Source organism: Cucurbita moschata, unplaced genomic scaffold (genome assembly GCF_002738365.1).
Source record: "Cucurbita moschata cultivar Rifu unplaced genomic scaffold, Cmos_1.0 Cmo_Scf00001, whole genome shotgun sequence".
Classification (NCBI taxonomy): Eukaryota; Viridiplantae; Streptophyta; class Magnoliopsida; order Cucurbitales; family Cucurbitaceae; genus Cucurbita; species Cucurbita moschata.
Genome location: NW_019268517.1, coordinates 7,964,371 through 7,983,786, shown reverse-complemented (window position 1 = coordinate 7,983,786; position 19,416 = coordinate 7,964,371). Strand labels below are relative to the sequence as shown.

General features: G+C 34.9%; 3 protein-coding genes across 9 annotated transcripts; 2 read left to right on the top strand and 1 right to left on the bottom strand.

The window, feature by feature from the left end:
• Positions 1-1,983: 1,983 nt before the first annotated feature.
• LOC111430814 (uncharacterized protein At4g17910) lies at positions 1,984-11,701 on the bottom strand. Of its 6 annotated transcripts, XM_023067355.1 has the most exons (17): positions 8,896-9,004; positions 8,750-8,813; positions 8,602-8,647; positions 7,748-7,881; positions 7,246-7,319; positions 7,010-7,088; positions 6,816-6,905; positions 5,074-5,147; positions 4,284-4,371; positions 3,698-3,824; positions 3,511-3,615; positions 3,058-3,187; positions 2,904-2,955; positions 2,779-2,823; positions 2,362-2,460; positions 2,103-2,282; positions 1,984-2,059 (listed from the first exon to the last, which is right to left on the bottom strand). In XM_023067355.1, the coding sequence occupies exons 1-16, from the start codon at positions 8,946-8,948 to the stop codon at positions 2,130-2,132; spliced, it is 1,413 nt and encodes a 470-aa protein (XP_022923123.1). In that variant the 5' UTR covers positions 8,949-9,004; the 3' UTR covers positions 1,984-2,059; positions 2,103-2,129. The 6 variants fall into 6 exon arrangements, with proteins under 6 accessions (XP_022923123.1, XP_022923176.1, XP_022923328.1 ...); XM_023067408.1 differs by lacking the exons at positions 7,246-7,319; positions 7,748-7,881; positions 8,602-8,647; positions 8,750-8,813; positions 8,896-9,004 and adding exons at positions 9,943-10,016; positions 10,445-10,578; positions 11,299-11,344; positions 11,447-11,510; positions 11,593-11,701 and having other exon boundaries at positions 1,984-2,282; XM_023067560.1 differs by lacking the exons at positions 7,246-7,319; positions 7,748-7,881; positions 8,602-8,647; positions 8,750-8,813; positions 8,896-9,004 and adding exons at positions 9,943-10,016; positions 10,445-10,563; positions 11,299-11,344; positions 11,447-11,510; positions 11,593-11,701 and having other exon boundaries at positions 1,984-2,282.
• Positions 11,702-12,232: 531 nt separating this feature from the next.
• LOC111430358 (nucleolar protein 12) lies at positions 12,233-15,868 on the top strand. The gene is made up of 6 exons (XM_023066611.1): positions 12,233-13,197; positions 13,311-13,369; positions 13,812-13,881; positions 13,986-14,111; positions 14,197-14,325; positions 15,163-15,868. The coding sequence occupies exons 1-6, from the start codon at positions 12,355-12,357 to the stop codon at positions 15,727-15,729; spliced, it is 1,794 nt and encodes a 597-aa protein (XP_022922379.1). The 5' UTR covers positions 12,233-12,354; the 3' UTR covers positions 15,730-15,868.
• Positions 15,869-17,086: 1,218 nt separating this feature from the next.
• On the top strand, positions 17,087-19,239 carry LOC111431242 (inositol-tetrakisphosphate 1-kinase 1-like). Of its 2 annotated transcripts, none has more exons than XM_023067936.1 (2): positions 17,087-18,557; positions 18,864-19,239. In XM_023067936.1, exon 1 carries the CDS (start codon positions 17,304-17,306, stop codon positions 18,411-18,413), a length of 1,110 nt encoding a protein of 369 aa, XP_022923704.1. In that variant the 5' UTR covers positions 17,087-17,303; the 3' UTR covers positions 18,414-18,557; positions 18,864-19,239. The 2 variants fall into 2 exon arrangements, with proteins under 2 accessions (XP_022923704.1, XP_022923629.1); XM_023067861.1 differs by having other exon boundaries at positions 17,087-18,704.
• Positions 19,240-19,416: the final 177 nt, after the last annotated feature.

Here is a 19,416-nt window from a genome sequence, read left to right as displayed (position 1 = left end):
AATAGAATAATAAAGCTTTTTAATGGATTTTTTTTTTGTGGTAGCTTAGTAGGAATACACATTAAAAAAAATATATATTTTTCCTTATTATTATTATTATTATTATTATTATTATTATTTTAATTATTTCATATGTGTCTTTCTTTCCAAACCCATTTATTTTCTATTTAAAAAGCACTTTTTGACAAATTTAATAATTAAATCACTAAATTGGTTTGTCACTCTAAAATGGAATGTGGGTCCCACCTTGGGATTGAAGAAAATAAAAATTACATTAAAAAAAAAAAATAATATAGTTACTTTTCCAAAGGCAAGTCGGTTGTGTCGCATACGATTAAACATGCACGTGTAGGTGACATGTGTGGTCGAACAAGCTTGAACTCTACACCATCGATGTTTGGTTGGTGAAGACAAACCTCACCTAATGTCTAACGAAATAGCAAAGTGGGGCGAAAAATATATATGAAGTTTAAGATTCCTTAAAGCTGGTTGTGAGCGTGTCAAGATCATGACGTTGCAAAGTTGAAAAAGTAGGACCGTGACAACGAGCAAAAATATCCGTTAAATTAATTATAGTTGATGTTATTTGGCATGCTTAATTATGACGATAATTATTAGGATATTGGGTAAAAAAAACATTACCTAATTAGCTAAGAGTGAGAAATAATTCCATTTATTTATAATATTATAAAGTTATGAAAAATGATTGTTCTATTGTGTCATTTATTTATAAACCTAACCTTTTTTTTTTTTAATATTTATTTTATTTTATTTTTTGTGAAAAGATATTTATTATATATATTATTCTTTAAAAGAAAAATAAAGATGAAATGGATTTGAATTATAATGGAAATCCCTTTGAGCGATTAGAATTTATCCGTTAACATTTTGTTTGATAATTATATTTATTAAAGACATTTTTGAAATTAAGCACAATTTTTAAGCCTTAAAAAATTAATAATTCGAATGCATTTAAAAGAAAAAGTAATAATTTACGAAATAAAATTTTAGAAAGAGAATAGAAAAATATAAATAAATGAAATGGACCTTACTATTATAATAATAAACTAATAAATTGTGATTATAATTTAAAAAAATTTGATAAAAATTAATAGTATGAATTAATATTAATATTTATTGAAAATGAAACATTATTGAATGAATAATTTTGTCATTGGATTTTAACGTCTGGACTGACAACTGGTGGGACATCCACGAAAAGAGACACATTCTATGGGCCATATGGGCTTTGGCCCATTCCGACAATCTACTTTCTGTGGGGTCCAATAATGATGGAAATGGATAATTCATGCAATAAATAAATAAATAAATAGATAAAAAGATAAATAAAACCCATCCTTTTCATTATTTTAATCATTTCTAAAGTATTTAGATTTTATAAACAAAAACGTTTATGATTTTTATTTTTATTTGTTTTGCACAAACCCATATAAAAGATCGATCATAAATCATATAGATTGACCATTTTCGACTTTTATTATTACTAACAAGATAAGAGCGTAGACGAGTATAAAAAAAACTAGGAAAACAAAAACATCGACGACATCCTCTTTATTTTCTTGCCCATTTTATGTTTAGTTTAGCTCGAGGAAAAAAAAAAACATCGTCGATGTGCATTATTTACAAAATGCATCAAATGACAAAACTACCCTTCAATTTGTTTATTTAATGTTCTAAAAACTATTGGGCCGTAATGATTTAAGCCCAAAAATAACAATCTCTCAACTCCGCAGGGCTGAATTTGAGCCCAAATCACTTATGCTAGTGGGCTTACAGTCTTCATCTGCCAAGTTGGAGCCAAAATATATGTAATTTTAATTTTTTTTTTTTATTTTAATGGCCAAAAAATGGGAGCAATAATGGTAATTTCAAATGATGATACCTTAGATAGCTTCTATTATGTGCAGATAATCGTAATTATTGACCTTCAGCACACTAATAACGATCATTTACTACCAGATCTCGTAGGGTCAAACTTTGTTTCATGAGAATAGTTTAAATGCACACAAGATGGTTCGAACAAAAGTTAACCTTTACAAAATTGTCTCACTGCTTCGAAGTTATCTAAACATAGAAGAAACACAACAATAAGATTGGTGTTGTTTTGCCTACCAAAACTTCAACCTAATGCCATAGAACTTGGCCAGTCCCGTTAGCGTCGATAAAGTAAATGCATACGCAAGCAAAATAAATAAAGCGAAGATGGATGACGTGGACAGAGTATCGACAGACAAGTTAACTAACCCAGTGAGCAAGTTTGCCTGAAAGGAGAAAAAGATAATGAAAAATGGAAGAGATAAGAAAAGGCATACAAAAGGATGGAAATGGAAGAGATGTTACCAAAAGAAATGCAGCCAATAAATTGCTGTTGAACGCTTCTTCAAGAACAGAAGTTCCATTACCAGTAACATAACTAGAAAGCATTAATATTGCCAAAACCTGCAAAATAATGTTGCTATAAGTTTCTCGATCATGGCGCAAAAGCTACCCTCTCTTCGACTACTTCCGAGCGAGTTTTGGAGTGAAATTCAGAGGTATACATATCATTTATCCTTTTGGGTTATGAGAAAGAAAATCAATGAACATGCAACGATAAATCATTCTATTCTGGATTATTAGAAGAAGCGCCATGGCCTGAATCCAACCTCCTTAAATATGCCATACCAGAATGGCCAGTAGCAGTGTTCTTCGTTTCAAGATAATGAGTCCTAAATATAAAGTTTTTCTGATGATAGGAAAACGAAAAGGAGTTCGAACCTGTAAATTTTGTGCCAGTACCAGATTAACGTATGCTAGGTTGCACTGCAAAAATAGATTTAACTATAGTATTATGAAAATCATTATGAATGTAAAGAGATGGCTTAGCAGAGAAATGTCTTTACCGTTCTTCGAGAAACTTTCTCAACATGGGAATCCAGAAGCAAGGTTGCCATCCTGACACAGGCATTAAGATATACTTTAGAACTTTAACATCCATTCAGGCATTCTTTTCCTGAAAAGAAAAAATCTTGCAGAGCTAAAGGTATAGAGTAATACCAAAAGGAAAGAGCAAGTATCCAAACTATTATCCTTGCTCTTCTATTGCTCCTTAGCGTAGCAGTTGAATTTTTTCCAAAGAAGATAGAGTTTCCCAACTGCACCCCAATAAGGTAAATACTCCAATACCCTGCGAATGGAATGATCAATTACTGAGCACACTGTGACAGTAAAGGAGAATTAAAAGTTTATGGTTTCCCAGGAAGAAAAAAAAGAAAAAAAAATCCAGAATCCATGGAGAATATCGAAGAGAGTAAGGAATTTCTCGAACAAGCATATCAGCAAGCGACCATTTCGATTTGAGTTTCTGGATTTCCTGAGAAAAAAATCTCTTGTTTTTTGTTCTTCTTCTTTCAAATCCTGGTCTTGTTTCAATTGTAGTTTTTTGATTGAGTTCGTTCTTTTATTCAAATGCAGCCTATATATATATACTCAAATTTACGCAATGCTTACCAAATATGCTAAAAATTCCTTCCTTGTTTTGACTGATTATATCTGATCCCCTCTGATTTGAAAGAAGATAAGTATTTAACCCATACGTCAACCAACACTGGTACCCTGCAAAACAAAATGCTTAATGAACTTATCATAGATTCTGAGGTTATACTTGCTAACAAGATATAATTTAGTTGAACTATACCTACTAGAATTGTTGTACCAATAATGCCAGAATATTGTGGAGGAATATTAATGACAGTGGTAAGAATTGATACACCAGCAAGTGTGAAAAAGAAATTCCAGTGCACTCCATATTCTCCCACATGAACCTACAAGAAGACATCAGAAGATATGTTTAACATATAAAAATTTAAATTGAAAAAAAAAAAAAGTATGCCTCCCATATGTCAACAGAGAGTTTGATTGTGGAGCAATAAATTTTATAGGTAACAGCCTTGGGTAAACGAGGACTTTTTCTAAAAGAATAAATTTCGTAGCTAATATATTCTATGATCTCTTCACAATTAATACATTTCAATAACATAGTGAAAGAAATTAGCCTAATAGGGATGTCCTCCAATTACACAATCTATAGCATATATTATGTTCCAATCATGTTGAAAAAAACATATCATGGTTTTCTAGTTATTAGTGTGAAAAATTTCCATCATTTCAATATACAGAAGCATAATCTTAATAAAATGCAATTGTGCAATACATCTCAAAGACTCCACCTACATTTGACATTAATATATCAATGTGATTGAAAAACCAACAAACAAACTTACCTGATAATCTACACCAGAAGTAGTAATAAGACGAACTAGTCCAAGAACGATAAGAGGAAAAACAGATTTTAATGCACCTTTTCGCTTTCTGAAAAAGAAAGAAGAACAACAAATTGTGAAATGCTCTGCAGCTGAATTCCACATATTAGTAATCAATATAACCACAATACTTTAATATGAGTTAAAGAAGGAAATAACTTGAGTGAAAATAACGAACGATGAAAGGTGTTATAACTAATCCTCCAAGTCAGGCAAATGTGGGAGCTTGAATAAAGAATAGTGCACATTGAGTAATACTAGGAACCTTGTTCATATGGCTATTCTTTCAAGTTCTAGTTCACTTTGTCTTGAATCCAAGATTAATCAATAAAGAATACCTTGAATCCAGTGATTCAGTCATAAAGTTGTTAAGGATTTCCCCCCATGTCCTAGCTTTATAAAAGGAATCATGTTTGACGTTTAATATTTAAGGAATATATATTTCAGTGTTTTAAGGCAGGAATCCATTTTCCCTATCAGTAAATTGAGTATTATTTACATGTTAAAATTCGTAGAACTATTTTATTATACCCATCCATGGCATGTCAATTTTTGGAGATTGTCTTATACCATACGTTTCAAAACTTTTCTGATCAATAAGAATACATGGGTGTGTTTCAAGCATATAACTGCATAGAGACCTCATAATGCTATCGTGAGAGTGATGACCTCAGGAATAGAACTAAATACCCATCAGGCAATGAAGATGTATATGTATACATACCAGATGATAAAGGAATGAATTACTCACGTGGATGGGACATTTCGTGCCTGCTGAGAAACTAATGAATTTGCCAGCACAAATGAACCGACACCAAGATCCATCTGTAATACTCATGTGTTTGAATATCATCAGTTAAGTGGTACATACTATGAGAATTATCACTAATTAGTAGAATTACGTATTCTTCACTGAAAGATTAAGGCATACATTAAACAATAATGGAAGAGTGAAAGTGAAAAGAACACGTAAAGTAAGTGAAAAGAACACGTAAAGTAAGGTTTAGTGGATGTTGGGACGTCAAAGAATAAAGTGGGAATTCGGTTGGATAATCTTACTCTTTAATGCTCTAGCTATTAGTTTGTAACAGAAATGTCCCTATAAAGATGAATATCTTATCCACACAACCTGAAAAACTCCAAGAAGTGGCCACTTCAGATCCCACTGTATACTGAGATCTTCATCTACTTATTTATCCTCCCAGGTTAGCATTTTATTTTTTTGAGAGACTGGGAACAAAAGCAAGAAGGAAATTTTCCAATATTGGTGATCATGTTCCAGAAAGATGCACAATCGTGTCTCAAGAAAATGAAGCTAAATTTCCAATATTGTTCCTTTCAGAGATTTCTCCATCATGCCAACTGCATATGACATCGTTTGACACCAGAGAGATAATCTATAAAGAGAGTAGTCAAGCAGAGAAGGAGAAAGATATAAACGTTAGATGGCAAGACTAACTTCAGACTACAATTTCACACTTCATACCTTTCTCCAGGTCTCAGTTTCCCCAAAACCACTAATATCCTCCAACGGTCACAAATGTCAGAATTGTTACTTCTACAATTATTAGTTACAAAGGCCATTTTTGTTTTAACATAATTCAAATTTCATTTAGATAGATGAAAGTACCAGAAGAGAAGCCATACAAAAATACATGGCAAACGCCAGAAAAGCTTGAAATTATTTTTTAATATCCATGAGTGTACGGACCAGCTTACGCCCACTTCACAAGGATAACTGTCTGACCCTACTACATTTGGTTGCCAAGAAAACTTGTTGAATAATAAATCCCAAGTAGATTACCACCATGTCCCTTATTGGCTCCTAGGCCAACTCATGGTGCTTCACTAAAGCTCAAATTATAATTTAGAAAAAGGCAGAAAACGGAAAAAAAAAAAAATTGGTGAAAAAGAGACTCCAATTCTTAGCAGCTAAAACTAGTGAACAATGTCAACCATGACCTCTTCTAAGGTACAAACAGGAGAGGGGAATCCAGAGTAAGGATAAAGAAGTGGCTAAAGAGACGATTTTTACCACAGAGAACTTGGTTTCAAAGGAAAATACCACAACCACTTATCCAAAAGAGCTTCCCTTTTCAGACTTAATTTCCAACTCCAGTACCCCACCACAGAAATTAAAACCTGTGTTAACCAAATGCAAGCTATCACCCTCCCCATCCCCTGCCACAAAGAGCCTCCCATCAAGTTCTCCAAATTGTCAAAAACAGAACTATATATATGTTAAAATGGACAATAAAAAACATAGAAACAGAGGACTAATTGAGTGAAAGTAAGCCTATACTTTGGGTGGGGTGGGGTGGAGGAAATGTCGATAAATAATTTTTAAAATGAAAGTGTCAACTAGGTTGTCTGCCAAGCCCGAAAAATAAATAGTGCTAAGATTTTATACACAAAAAGTGAGAATAAAGATGAACTTTAAAAATAATAATAATAATAAAATAAAGGTTGTTGATAACTGAAAAAAAAACTTACCAGACTTGTACCATAAGTCTCTGTTTTAGCATATCTTCTGGGAAATATTCTGAAATCAACAGCCAATATGCACAAGCATGTTGTGATCATCTGCAGTGACATTTTTAACAAAAAGAAGATTCTAGATGATATGAGAATATAGACTACATTTGCACAAAACATAAGATAGATAAACAATGATTAAAAAAGCATACCACAACAACCCTAAAAGATGAAATATTTTCCTTTAGACTTTGGTTTGCTGTTTCCCATGTTGGAGAATGACTGTGGATTCTGTGTTGGGAGTACAATGGCTTTTTGTCAGCGTGATGCAGAAGGGACTTGTTTGCCCAGCAGCAGCTCATGCAACATTTTATATACTACGAATGAACAATAAGGATAATTCCCCAGTAAAAAGTACAATATTTAATATGAAAAGAAAATGTCTTACCCTTTAGCTGCAATCAACAACAATAATAGAAAAATCAATAAAACCGCACACAGACATGACCATTCTGCTAGAACCTGTCATATGAATAATTAGGAAACAAAACCACCCAAGAATTAGTCCAGGATACCAAATGAGCAAATTAAGTCGGTCTCAAATGAAAATAGACAAAACTTCTCAAGATGAGGGATTTCCAATCATAACAATTAAATGAGGCATTTATCATGGAAATGTAGAGGATTACGAAAGGAAAACATAAAAGTGAAATAAAACATCTCTCTCTTGTAAACATATATCCCTCAGACCCCATTTGAGTCTATAAGCACCACATTCAGAGTCGAGAAATAAAAATGTGCTGAGTACATCTGCATAAAGAAATCCTCAGCCTAAAGCAGAAAAGAAGAAATAGACATCATAGTGATGAATCATATAACATTTATGCAATGAACTACAAATAAACAAATACTCTTGATACAATACGTTTAATCTCCCATACATTACTTACAGTGAAAAATAAGATAGTGGGAATCACGATAACAAGAAAATCTACAGTAATGGCAGCCAAGTATCGCTTCAAGCTCTTTGAGTGGATAACTGGATTGTCACTTTTCTTAAGTGAAGCATCTGCAGCAGTATGATCTGGTAACAAAGAGATCTAAGATTAACCACATGATGAAGAAAGGAAATAATAGTTCCCTACATTCATAGTATTCATATCTAGAGGATTGGTCAACCTAATTGAGCCTTTGCAAACAAATAAGCAACTGTATCAGATGATGCAGTCAGACCAGTCCCAACATTTTGATCACAATCCATTCATCATAAAATTGTAGTAGGAAGACAATAATGATATTTGCATGCATAATACCGTTGTAAAACTAAAGATTTGGCATTGTAGAGGAGGTCATAACCTAGTAAGTGGCTAAATAGCTACTAGTTAGTTAGCTACTACTTTTTTTGCTCAACCTATATCAAGGTACCAATGTAATTCCGAGGAATGATCATAAAGAACTTCAAATTTGGGTAGCCATTTCGAAACTTCAGTTGCATCACAACTCGACCCTGTGTCTCTGTTATCTCATCCACCCAGGAAAGAAAAAGGGGCGGAGGGAGTCAATTCAACCGTCTTGCATCGTAATTGTTAAAGCCTATTCTATAAGAAAGAAAATGAAAGCTAAAATTTGAGACGTAGGTCCGAGTTTGATACTAGAGCAAAAGCACGAGTCCGAATGAGCTGAGGAATCCAGAATTAAGAAGTTCAACCCGCCAAATGCTACTTCAAAACCCACATGAATTGGAAGAAAAACAACCATAAAAAAAAAAAAAACAATTAACTCAGAAAAGCTTTAAGAGACACACCAATCACGCCGCTGGAGTAGAATGAATGCCGAAGAATCACCAGAATCTGCACACTCAGAGAGAAAAGCAGCCAAAAAAATTTCCAGTAAGCTAGAGAAGTAGTGCAACACAGAAAAAATGAGATTAAAGGAAAATCAAAGGGAATTACAGGTATGATAGTGGAAAGCGCCGCGATTTCGATCATAGAAGATCCAGTCAAATTGCTAACGAATCTGAAGATCGAAAGAAATGAACAAGAAACATGGAAAGACAAAATTGAAGCTGAGAAACATGAAGGAAAACGGAATTACTCACTCTTCTTTGAGAAGTTTATTGGGATTGAGAGAATTGCGCAGAGAAGAATCCATAGCTGAAACTCGCGGGAAAAGAGGAGAGAAAAAATGAATCTAATTAGGTTTCTTCTTCCCTTAATTAAACGGAAAAATTATTCTCCCAATTCTATCCTCCATTAAAACCCCTTTTCCCAATTATATCCTTTAAGATAACAAATTAAAAAAAAATTAATTTCTAAAATTTTCCTTAAAAAATAATAATAAATACTTAATTTTAAAAATACCTTTAAATATTTTTAAAACTTCGAAAATAAATCGAGACTGATTCAAAAAAAAATCACACATTAAACTATGTCTATGTGTTTGAGAGCCCTCAGTTTATTATAAGGGCGAACCAAATCGAGGATATAATATCTTCTCCTCCATTCACACTTTATTATTTATTTATTTATTTATTTATTATTATTATTATTATTATTATTTTGCTTATTTCTATTACGTTACGTTTTTATTAGATGAATGATAACTTAAATTAAATTAATGGAGAGATTAAATGAATAAATTATTTTTTTATTGAAAAAATCACTCAAAAACTTAAATTAAATTAATGGAGAGATTAAATGAATAAATTATTTTTTTATTGAAAAAATCACTCAAATAATAACAAGTTATTTTATTTTATAATAATATATAATAATATATATATATATATATATATCATTCCCAGTCGGACACGGAATAAGGCTAGGGCTACAAATTTCATNTAACTTAAATTAAATTAATGGAGAGATTAAATGAATAAATTATTTTTTTATTGAAAAAATCACTCAAATAATAACAAGTTATTTTATTTTATAATAATATATAATAATATATATATATATATATATATATCATTCCCAGTCGGACACGGAATAAGGCTAGGGCTACAAATTTCATNCAGCGTGATGCAGAAGGGACTTGTTTGCCCAGCAGCAGCTCATGCAACATTTTATATACTACGAATGAACAATAAGGATAATTCCCCAGTAAAAAGTACAATATTTAATATGAAAAGAAAATGTCTTACCCTTTAGCTGCAATCAACAACAATAATAGAAAAATCAATAAAACCGCACACAGACATGACCATTCTGCTAGAACCTGTCATATGAATAATTAGGAAACAAAACCACCCAAGAATTAGTCCAGGATACCAAATGAGCAAATTAAGTCGGTCTCAAATGAAAATAGACAAAACTTCTCAAGATGAGGGATTTCCAATCATAACAATTAAATGAGGCATTTATCATGGAAATGTAGAGGATTACGAAAGGAAAACATAAAAGTGAAATAAAACATCTCTCTCTTGTAAACATATATCCCTCAGACCCCATTTGAGTCTATAAGCACCACATTCAGAGTCGAGAAATAAAAATGTGCTGAGTACATCTGCATAAAGAAATCCTCAGCCTAAAGCAGAAAAGAAGAAATAGACATCATAGTGATGAATCATATAACATTTATGCAATGAACTACAAATAAACAAATACTCTTGATACAATACGTTTAATCTCCCATACATTACTTACAGTGAAAAATAAGATAGTGGGAATCACGATAACAAGAAAATCTACAGTAATGGCAGCCAAGTATCGCTTCAAGCTCTTTGAGTGGATAACTGGATTGTCACTTTTCTTAAGTGAAGCATCTGCAGCAGTATGATCTGGTAACAAAGAGATCTAAGATTAACCACATGATGAAGAAAGGAAATAATAGTTCCCTACATTCATAGTATTCATATCTAGAGGATTGGTCAACCTAATTGAGCCTTTGCAAACAAATAAGCAACTGTATCAGATGATGCAGTCAGACCAGTCCCAACATTTTGATCACAATCCATTCATCATAAAATTGTAGTAGGAAGACAATAATGATATTTGCATGCATAATACCGTTGTAAAACTAAAGATTTGGCATTGTAGAGGAGGTCATAACCTAGTAAGTGGCTAAATAGCTACTAGTTAGTTAGCTACTACTTTTTTTGCTCAACCTATATCAAGGTACCAATGTAATTCCGAGGAATGATCATAAAGAACTTCAAATTTGGGTAGCCATTTCGAAACTTCAGTTGCATCACAACTCGACCCTGTGTCTCTGTTATCTCATCCACCCAGGAAAGAAAAAGGGGCGGAGGGAGTCAATTCAACCGTCTTGCATCGTAATTGTTAAAGCCTATTCTATAAGAAAGAAAATGAAAGCTAAAATTTGAGACGTAGGTCCGAGTTTGATACTAGAGCAAAAGCACGAGTCCGAATGAGCTGAGGAATCCAGAATTAAGAAGTTCAACCCGCCAAATGCTACTTCAAAACCCACATGAATTGGAAGAAAAACAACCATAAAAAAAAAAAAAACAATTAACTCAGAAAAGCTTTAAGAGACACACCAATCACGCCGCTGGAGTAGAATGAATGCCGAAGAATCACCAGAATCTGCACACTCAGAGAGAAAAGCAGCCAAAAAAATTTCCAGTAAGCTAGAGAAGTAGTGCAACACAGAAAAAATGAGATTAAAGGAAAATCAAAGGGAATTACAGGTATGATAGTGGAAAGCGCCGCGATTTCGATCATAGAAGATCCAGTCAAATTGCTAACGAATCTGAAGATCGAAAGAAATGAACAAGAAACATGGAAAGACAAAATTGAAGCTGAGAAACATGAAGGAAAACGGAATTACTCACTCTTCTTTGAGAAGTTTATTGGGATTGAGAGAATTGCGCAGAGAAGAATCCATAGCTGAAACTCGCGGGAAAAGAGGAGAGAAAAAATGAATCTAATTAGGTTTCTTCTTCCCTTAATTAAACGGAAAAATTATTCTCCCAATTCTATCCTCCATTAAAACCCCTTTTCCCAATTATATCCTTTAAGATAACAAATTAAAAAAAAATTAATTTCTAAAATTTTCCTTAAAAAATAATAATAAATACTTAATTTTAAAAATACCTTTAAATATTTTTAAAACTTCGAAAATAAATCGAGACTGATTCAAAAAAAAATCACACATTAAACTATGTCTATGTGTTTGAGAGCCCTCAGTTTATTATAAGGGCGAACCAAATCGAGGATATAATATCTTCTCCTCCATTCACACTTTATTATTTATTTATTTATTTATTTATTATTATTATTATTATTATTATTTTGCTTATTTCTATTACGTTACGTTTTTATTAGATGAATGATAACTTAAATTAAATTAATGGAGAGATTAAATGAATAAATTATTTTTTTATTGAAAAAATCACTCAAATAATAACAAGTTATTTTATTTTATAATAATATATAATAATATATATATATATATATATATATCATTCCCAGTCGGACACGGAATAAGGCTAGGGCTACAAATTTCATCTTCTCCAATTTCCATTGTTAGCCGCAATTACTTTCGACCTGTAAATTCACAGAATTCTGCAGAAAACTAACTCAGAAGAAGAGTAATGGGGAAGAAGAAAACCAACGGCCCCAAAAGTTCCTCCGAAGAAGTCGCCATTGGTTCTGCTCCCTCCAGCGTTTTCGAGACTCTGTTCGGCAACGTTGGTGCTGAAAGTGATGGCGTTTCTATCTTCTCCACTGACAACCCTTTTCGTAGGAAAGATACGAGTTTAACTCCTGTGGCGGCGGTTGCTGAAAAATCTCCCAGTGGCGGCGCTGATGATCATACTATCGATGATGTAAAGAGTAGGAAGAAGAGCAAGGAGAAACGGGTTGGAATGGATTTGGATTCTGCTGAGAATGGTGTTAAAAGTTCGTCGGAAGTCAAGAAGTCGAAGAGGAAGGAGAAGTCTCGGGACCGGGAATTGGATAATGAAGTTATCGAGAAGGATGATGAAGAAAGAGGTTTCCAATCCCGAGGCGTAGTGAAGAAGAACAAAAGGAACGGTGCGGAAATCGGTTCTGAATTTAGCGGCGAATTGAAGATAGACGAACAAAGGAGTGACAGTAAACTCGGTGTGGATGTGAAGTTAACGAAAGAGAAGAAGAAGAGGAAGAGAGACGAACTGGAGAGAGAGTATGAAGCGAAGAAGTATGGTGCATCAGAAGTAGCTGAAGATGAAGTGGAAGGTTCAGGGGGCACTGTTGTTGGGAAGAAGAGGAAAGCCATGGACGATTTTTCTGAGATGTTGGTAACGAAGGAAGGATTTGATGATGAAAGCAAGCTTTTGAGAACTGTTTTTGTTGGGAACTTGCCATTGAAAGTGAAGAAAAAGGCTTTAGGCAAGGAGTTTAGCCAATTTGGAGAAATAGAATCTGTTAGGATCCGTTCTGTGCCACTTGCAAATGTAAGCATTGTTTTCTATTTGTTCATTATCTTGAATTTGGAGTTCGTGGGGTTTTGTTTTTCTCAATTTATCGATCTTCAAACTTGAGAATTTTGTACTTTTTCTCTGATCAGAGCAAAAAACCTAGGAAGGGAGCAATTCTTTCAAAGAAAGTCAATGAAGATGCGGACAGGTAATGCTTTTATATCATAATGTGACGTAATTGAATGTGATAAATGTCGCTTAATTGTATCGATATTGAATCGTTGTTCACTTGGAATCAAAATTAGAGAGAGGGATCGTGGTTTTAGGATGATCTTACTTGATTAGGGTTATACTATATGGTCGTCAGTTCAATTGGAAGTCTAAGCCAAGAAGGTACGAACGAGGTGACGGGCCCTTTTAGAGTTTGAAAGATAGGATAGGGGGTGGCTTGATTGTGATAGTAATTTCGAACATCTCTCCCCTTTACTCTTAGCGTGCACAGTTTGCTTGCATGCCGCTTTGACTCCTAGAGTTCTTTAAGAGATCATGATTTTAGGAAAGGTCCTTAGGAGAGAATTACTGGATATGATTGCTTATTCTTATTAAGACATTATATACCGTTTTTAGTGATGAAAATGAATGATTTGCAGTTCTCATGCATATGTTGTTTTCAAAACGGAGGAATCAGCACAGGCTTCTCTGTCCCATAACATGGCTGTGGTATAGTTCTTACTCTCTTTTCTTCTTCTTCTTCTTAGCTTTTCGAAGTCGAAACTTGTAGCTTTGGCTATTTCCATTCATGATCTTTATATATGTGAATTTAGTTCGCAGGAAATCATATACGTGTTGATAGGGCATGCCCGCCTCGTAAAAAGTTGAAAGTAGGAAGTTCTCCAATCTATGATCCCAAGAGAACTGTTTTTGTGGGTAACCTTCCATTTGATGTAAAGGTAACCTTTTTCTTCCCTCTTCCCTTCCTTGATGCTAAGTTATGTAAAGTTGGTTTATGGTTGTTTTATACATCTACATTTTCAGGATGAAGAATTGTATCAACTATTTTGCGGAATCGAGAATGTGGGATCTAGTGTCGAAGCTGTTCGGGTCATCAGAGATCCTAATGTGAACATAGGGAAGGGTTTTGCGTATGTCTTCTTTAAAACGAAGGTACGATCGGCTTTTTTGATATTAATGTTCATTCATTTAGATAGATCTGTAAGCTCATTGGTTTTCTCTCATTTTCTTCACTTTTTACTAATATATGGTTTAAATTACATGTTTGCGCACACACGAGTATGCTGTATAGGTGTATCGATATCGTGTGCGCGCACTTTCCTGTCTGTCTGGATCTAGTAGACGAGGTTGTAAATTCCGTTCGTTTGGTTGAGGAACCTGGTATTTTTATTATGCTTTTTTATAACCGGGTACCTGAGGCCTCATCTCTTGCATCAAGCTCATGGTGGATTCCGACTGGCTATGGGGAGGCTTCATCCACTTTACACCCCCACTTTTTGCATCATGTTCATGAATCATGACTAACTAATACTAGTAGTAAGGATGCGATCCTCCACCGGTTGGAGAGGAGAACGAAGCATTCCTTATAAGGGTGTGGAAACCTTTCCCTAACAAACGCGTTTTAAAACCGTGAGGCTGACAGTGATGTGTAACGGGCCAAAGCAGAAAATATTTGTTAGCAGTGGACTTGGGCTACTACACTTCAAGTTCAGCTCAACAATGACTTTGAGTTATTAAGTTCTAACCTTCAGATTTAGTTAAATTAAAACCTTGTTCGTATTTCTAATCATCTCGAACCCTGGCTACCGAAACACTCGGTAGCAGTTAGTAAATAAAGCTAGATATCTGTTAACTTATTTTTCTCTCTATCTTCCCTGATTGTTTTTGTCACCTCTAGTCTTGAAGACAACTGCATGTTTTCCAATTGGTTTACATCTTTTTCTTTCAATTTCAATCTAAGAACAATGCATTGCTTCTATGTCTGTGCAGGAAGCAGCAAATTCAGTAATTAACAATCAAAAACTACAGTTGCGTGATCGAGCACTGAGGCTTTTTCATGCCAAACCAAACTTGACATCGACCCCGCTCAAGAAACGTAATAACCCATCTACTGAAGTCGATCGCTCAGCAAAGAAAAGGGCTGTGGATTCAGGTTTAAGGACACCAGACAGCAGCAAGAGGGTAACCCCAAAAGCTACGGTTGCATCCTACCAGGGCCTGCGTGCGAGCAAACCCGGTTCCCAGAAGAAGAACCAAGCAAAAGGCAGTGGCACGAAATGGACAAAATCACATTCCAACAGTAAGGAGAAGCGAGTAGCTCACAAGAGGAGAAGACCGGAGGATTTCCCGGAGAGGACGAGTGAAAGGAAGGGGAAAAGACCGGAGAAGATGAGTGAAAGGAAGGGGAAGAGACCAGCCGTTGCCAACCGAAAGGCTGTGGCAAATGCATCGAGAAATGGCGTTGCAGCCCCGAAACAAGGCGGGGTTAAACGCAAGTCCGATAGCCGAACTCCAGAGAGCTCTCACAGAAACAAAAGAGTCAAAAGGCTTAGATAGATAGGAAACACAGGAAGGAAGAAGTTGATGGTGTGGAATGAACTGAATACTCTTAGCTTTCTTTGTATTCTTTTATGTGGTTCACCAACTCACTTTTGAATTAAGCAAAAGTTAATATTAATCAGGTTTTATATTATTATATGTTAAGAAAACATCAAATTAAAATAATAACATAAAAAAAAGTGTATGAATAATGAAGATGAGCTCGAGAAATGAAGCATGCAATTGATATTGTCCGCTTTGGTCCGTTACGTATTGTCAGCCTTACAGTTATAAAACGCGTACGATAGGGAGAGGTTTTCACACACTATAAAAATGCTTCGTGTAGGATCTCATAGAAAGTGTGCGGGTAACCATAAAGATGGTATGTTTGTTGCTTTCTATTTGAACCATCACTGATACTGAGTAGGGTATAATCCATTTCTTGTATTCTCTTGTCGATCATTGCAAGCCAATTCAAATCCCTTCATATATTCGTTAGTGTTCAAATACTTAGCTCTAAGTATAACACGACAAACATCGCTCCTTCCATATATAAGTCCAAGTCTAGCAATGAGGTTATACTCGCTCGGACTAAATGACATTTTTGTCCCAAAAGATTCAAACGAATCACGTGCATCGTACTCTCATTCACTTCTCTACGAAGAATATATTGCATTAATGGTCTATTGAACATTATGTTTGTTTCTAGAAGAGGACCAAAACATGTTTGTCTAAACATGAGTAATTGGGTCCGAGTCAATTTCTTCGTAGGAAAGTGATCATAGGTAGAGATGTTTGTAACCAACGACACTGTGATACCTACCTTGTTTATGAATGAAAAATAATGTTAAACGGTGCAAATTATTAAAAAAAATAGAATTAAAACATATTCTTAAAAAAGAAAAAACGTCTTTTTTCTAGTCCAATCCCGACCAAGATCGAGAAAAAAGACAAAACCCTAATCCTAGCCCCCGGTCACTTCCTACCCTTTTTTGTCTTTTTTCCAATTCTTCCCCTCTAACCAGATCAAGACCAAGAAAGAAGATGCTTATTGAGTAAGAAATCGAACAAAAATGATGTTAATCGAGCAAGGAATCAAACGAGAATAACGTTGATTGAGCAAGAAATTGAATGAAAATAAAGTCGATCGAGCAAGAAATCGAACGAGAATAATGATGATCGAACAAGAAATTGAACGAGAATAACGTTGATAGAGTAAGAAATGGGTGAGAGGGAAGAAAGAATTTTGCCTATTCAATTTGGACCTACCTCCAAATTTAAATAAGAAAGGGTAAAGTCGTCTTTTCACATGAAAAAAAAAAAAAAAACTGGTTTCAAATCAAAATATTTGGAGATTAATTTTTAAAATTACTCATTTCTTCTGTTTCAAAGCTTTTCAATTTTTCGTTTTCTTTCAAGAACCCTAGAAGAAACGAAACCCTAGTTCTTCAAAGGTTCCGAGATCTTCCTCGGGGTTCAAATTTCGGTGTTCTGGTGAATGTGAATCTTGTTTATGCGAGTTCTTTGTTCTTGTTTTGATGAGTGTCGTGCTTTTTGGTTCTAGTTCTTAGTGTAATTTTTGTAGTGTATCAATGGCGGAACGTAGGTTCTGTATAGGGTATGCTTTGGCTCCCAAGAAGCAACAGAGCTTCATCCAAGACTCATTAGTCAGCCTCGCGGCGTCTCGAGGGATTGATCTTGTTCGAATCGACACTGACCGGCCACTTCTTGATCAAGGGCCATTTGATTGCATTCTTCACAAGTATTACGGTGAGGATTGGAGGAAGCAGCTGATTGAGTTTAGAGTAAAGAACCCTAATGCCTTGATTTTGGACTCACCGGACTCGATTGAGAGACTTCATAACCGGATTTCCATGCTTCAAGTGGTTTCCGAGTTGAAGATTGATAACGCCAATGAATCGTTTGGGATCCCCAAGCAGATTGTGATTTACGATAAGGAAACTTTGTTTGATCGGCAGGCTTGCGAGGGTTTGAAGTTCCCAGTCATTGCCAAGCCGTTGGTGGCTGATGGCAGCGCCAAATCTCACAAAATGGCGCTCGTTTTCAACCATGATTGTTTGAACAAGCTTAAGCCTCCGATAGTCTTGCAGGAGTTCGTAAATCATGGAGGGATTATCTTTAAGGTTTACGTTGTTGGGCAATATGTGAAATGTGTGAAGAGGAAATCTCTGCCTGATGAACCGGAAGCGAAATTGGGAAATGTAGAAGGATTGTTATCATTTTCGCAGGTCTCGAATTTGACCCCTCGTGAGAAAATTAACGATAAGTTCTACAAGATGATGCAGCTTGACGATACAGAGATGCCACCGTTGAGCTTCGTCACTGACATTGCTAGAGGGTTGCGGCGCTCCCTGAACTTGAATCTTTTTAACTTCGACGTGATTCGGGACTCAAAAATTGGGACTCGGTATCTTATAATTGACATTAACTATTTCCCTGGGTATGCAAAAATGCCGGGTTATGAGAAGGTTTTGACGGATTTTTTCTGTGATTTAGCGCAGAACAAAGATTCAATGAAGAAGAGTCCAGACGCCAAGGAAGGTGAGGACAAGATTGGCTCTGATCGGCAACTGCCGGTGAAGACGGCCGACCAAGAAACTAGAAAGACCGCCATTGATGAGGATGATGGAGGTCAATCAGTTAACAGGGAAATGAAAGAAGAAACCCCTGTTCGAGATTGACCATTATTTTGGAAGCCCTTCATTCTCAAGCCTTTATGTTCTAGAGTTGCTTGAATTTGCTCAATTCATTTGGGTCGTTCTTTCTGGACTTGAAGTGAGTTCTACACATTTCTTTCGATAGCCATTGGTACAGAAATGAAAAAGGTAAAATTGACTTTCCTTCATTTAGTTCTTAACCTCATAAAGAAATTAAAGTGTGTCCAGTGTTATCATGTATATTCCATCCTCTTAACGTTACCACGGGAGATAACACCTTAGTGAGGTCTTATGGAGGTCAAATTGTATCTTGAGGTTTAATCTTTTCCTCTTTTTTAGGATGATGGTTCTAGCTCATAGATTTTGAATCTTTTAGTGAATTCAATTCATGATTTTTAACCCAGAAAATTTCTAGTATCATTTTCTTTATGTTTGGTGGTTTAGTGCTGTAATTTGAATGCTTTGGTGTCATAGGAAAATAAGAACATCCTCCCAACAAGTTGTTGAACCTGCTTTGAGATGATAGTCGTGTTCTGAATCCAAGAACCTGCCTTTTTATGATCTGCCAAGAAAATGATGAAAGAATTTTGTTTTTTTTTTTTTTATGAACTGTACATTCTGAATAATAGGTCCTGAGCCCGATTTCTTGGGAAATTCAGAAATATCATGGTTTCTGGTTAGAACTATTTTCTTTTTTTTTCTGTGTTCTATGATTATGCTGGGAAATGAGCTGAGATAGACAGAATGAAGCTAAATCATTAGTATTGTACTTTTGTGGACGTTCGGTTGAGAATTGCCATTTTTTCTTCGATGGGGAGGATTCTCGACAATCTGATATTTAAAATGGAAACTTTGGTTGTATTCTTTTTATCACGATGCACGAGCACGGGTTATGCCTCGACCCGTGTTCATATGATGTACATTTTGCAACATCGTCTAGCTTTTGAATGAGGGATACTTATAAAAATAGGTTGAACGTTAGATTCTTTAGCCATATTGAAACGTTTTGGACAAATGTACTTAAAGA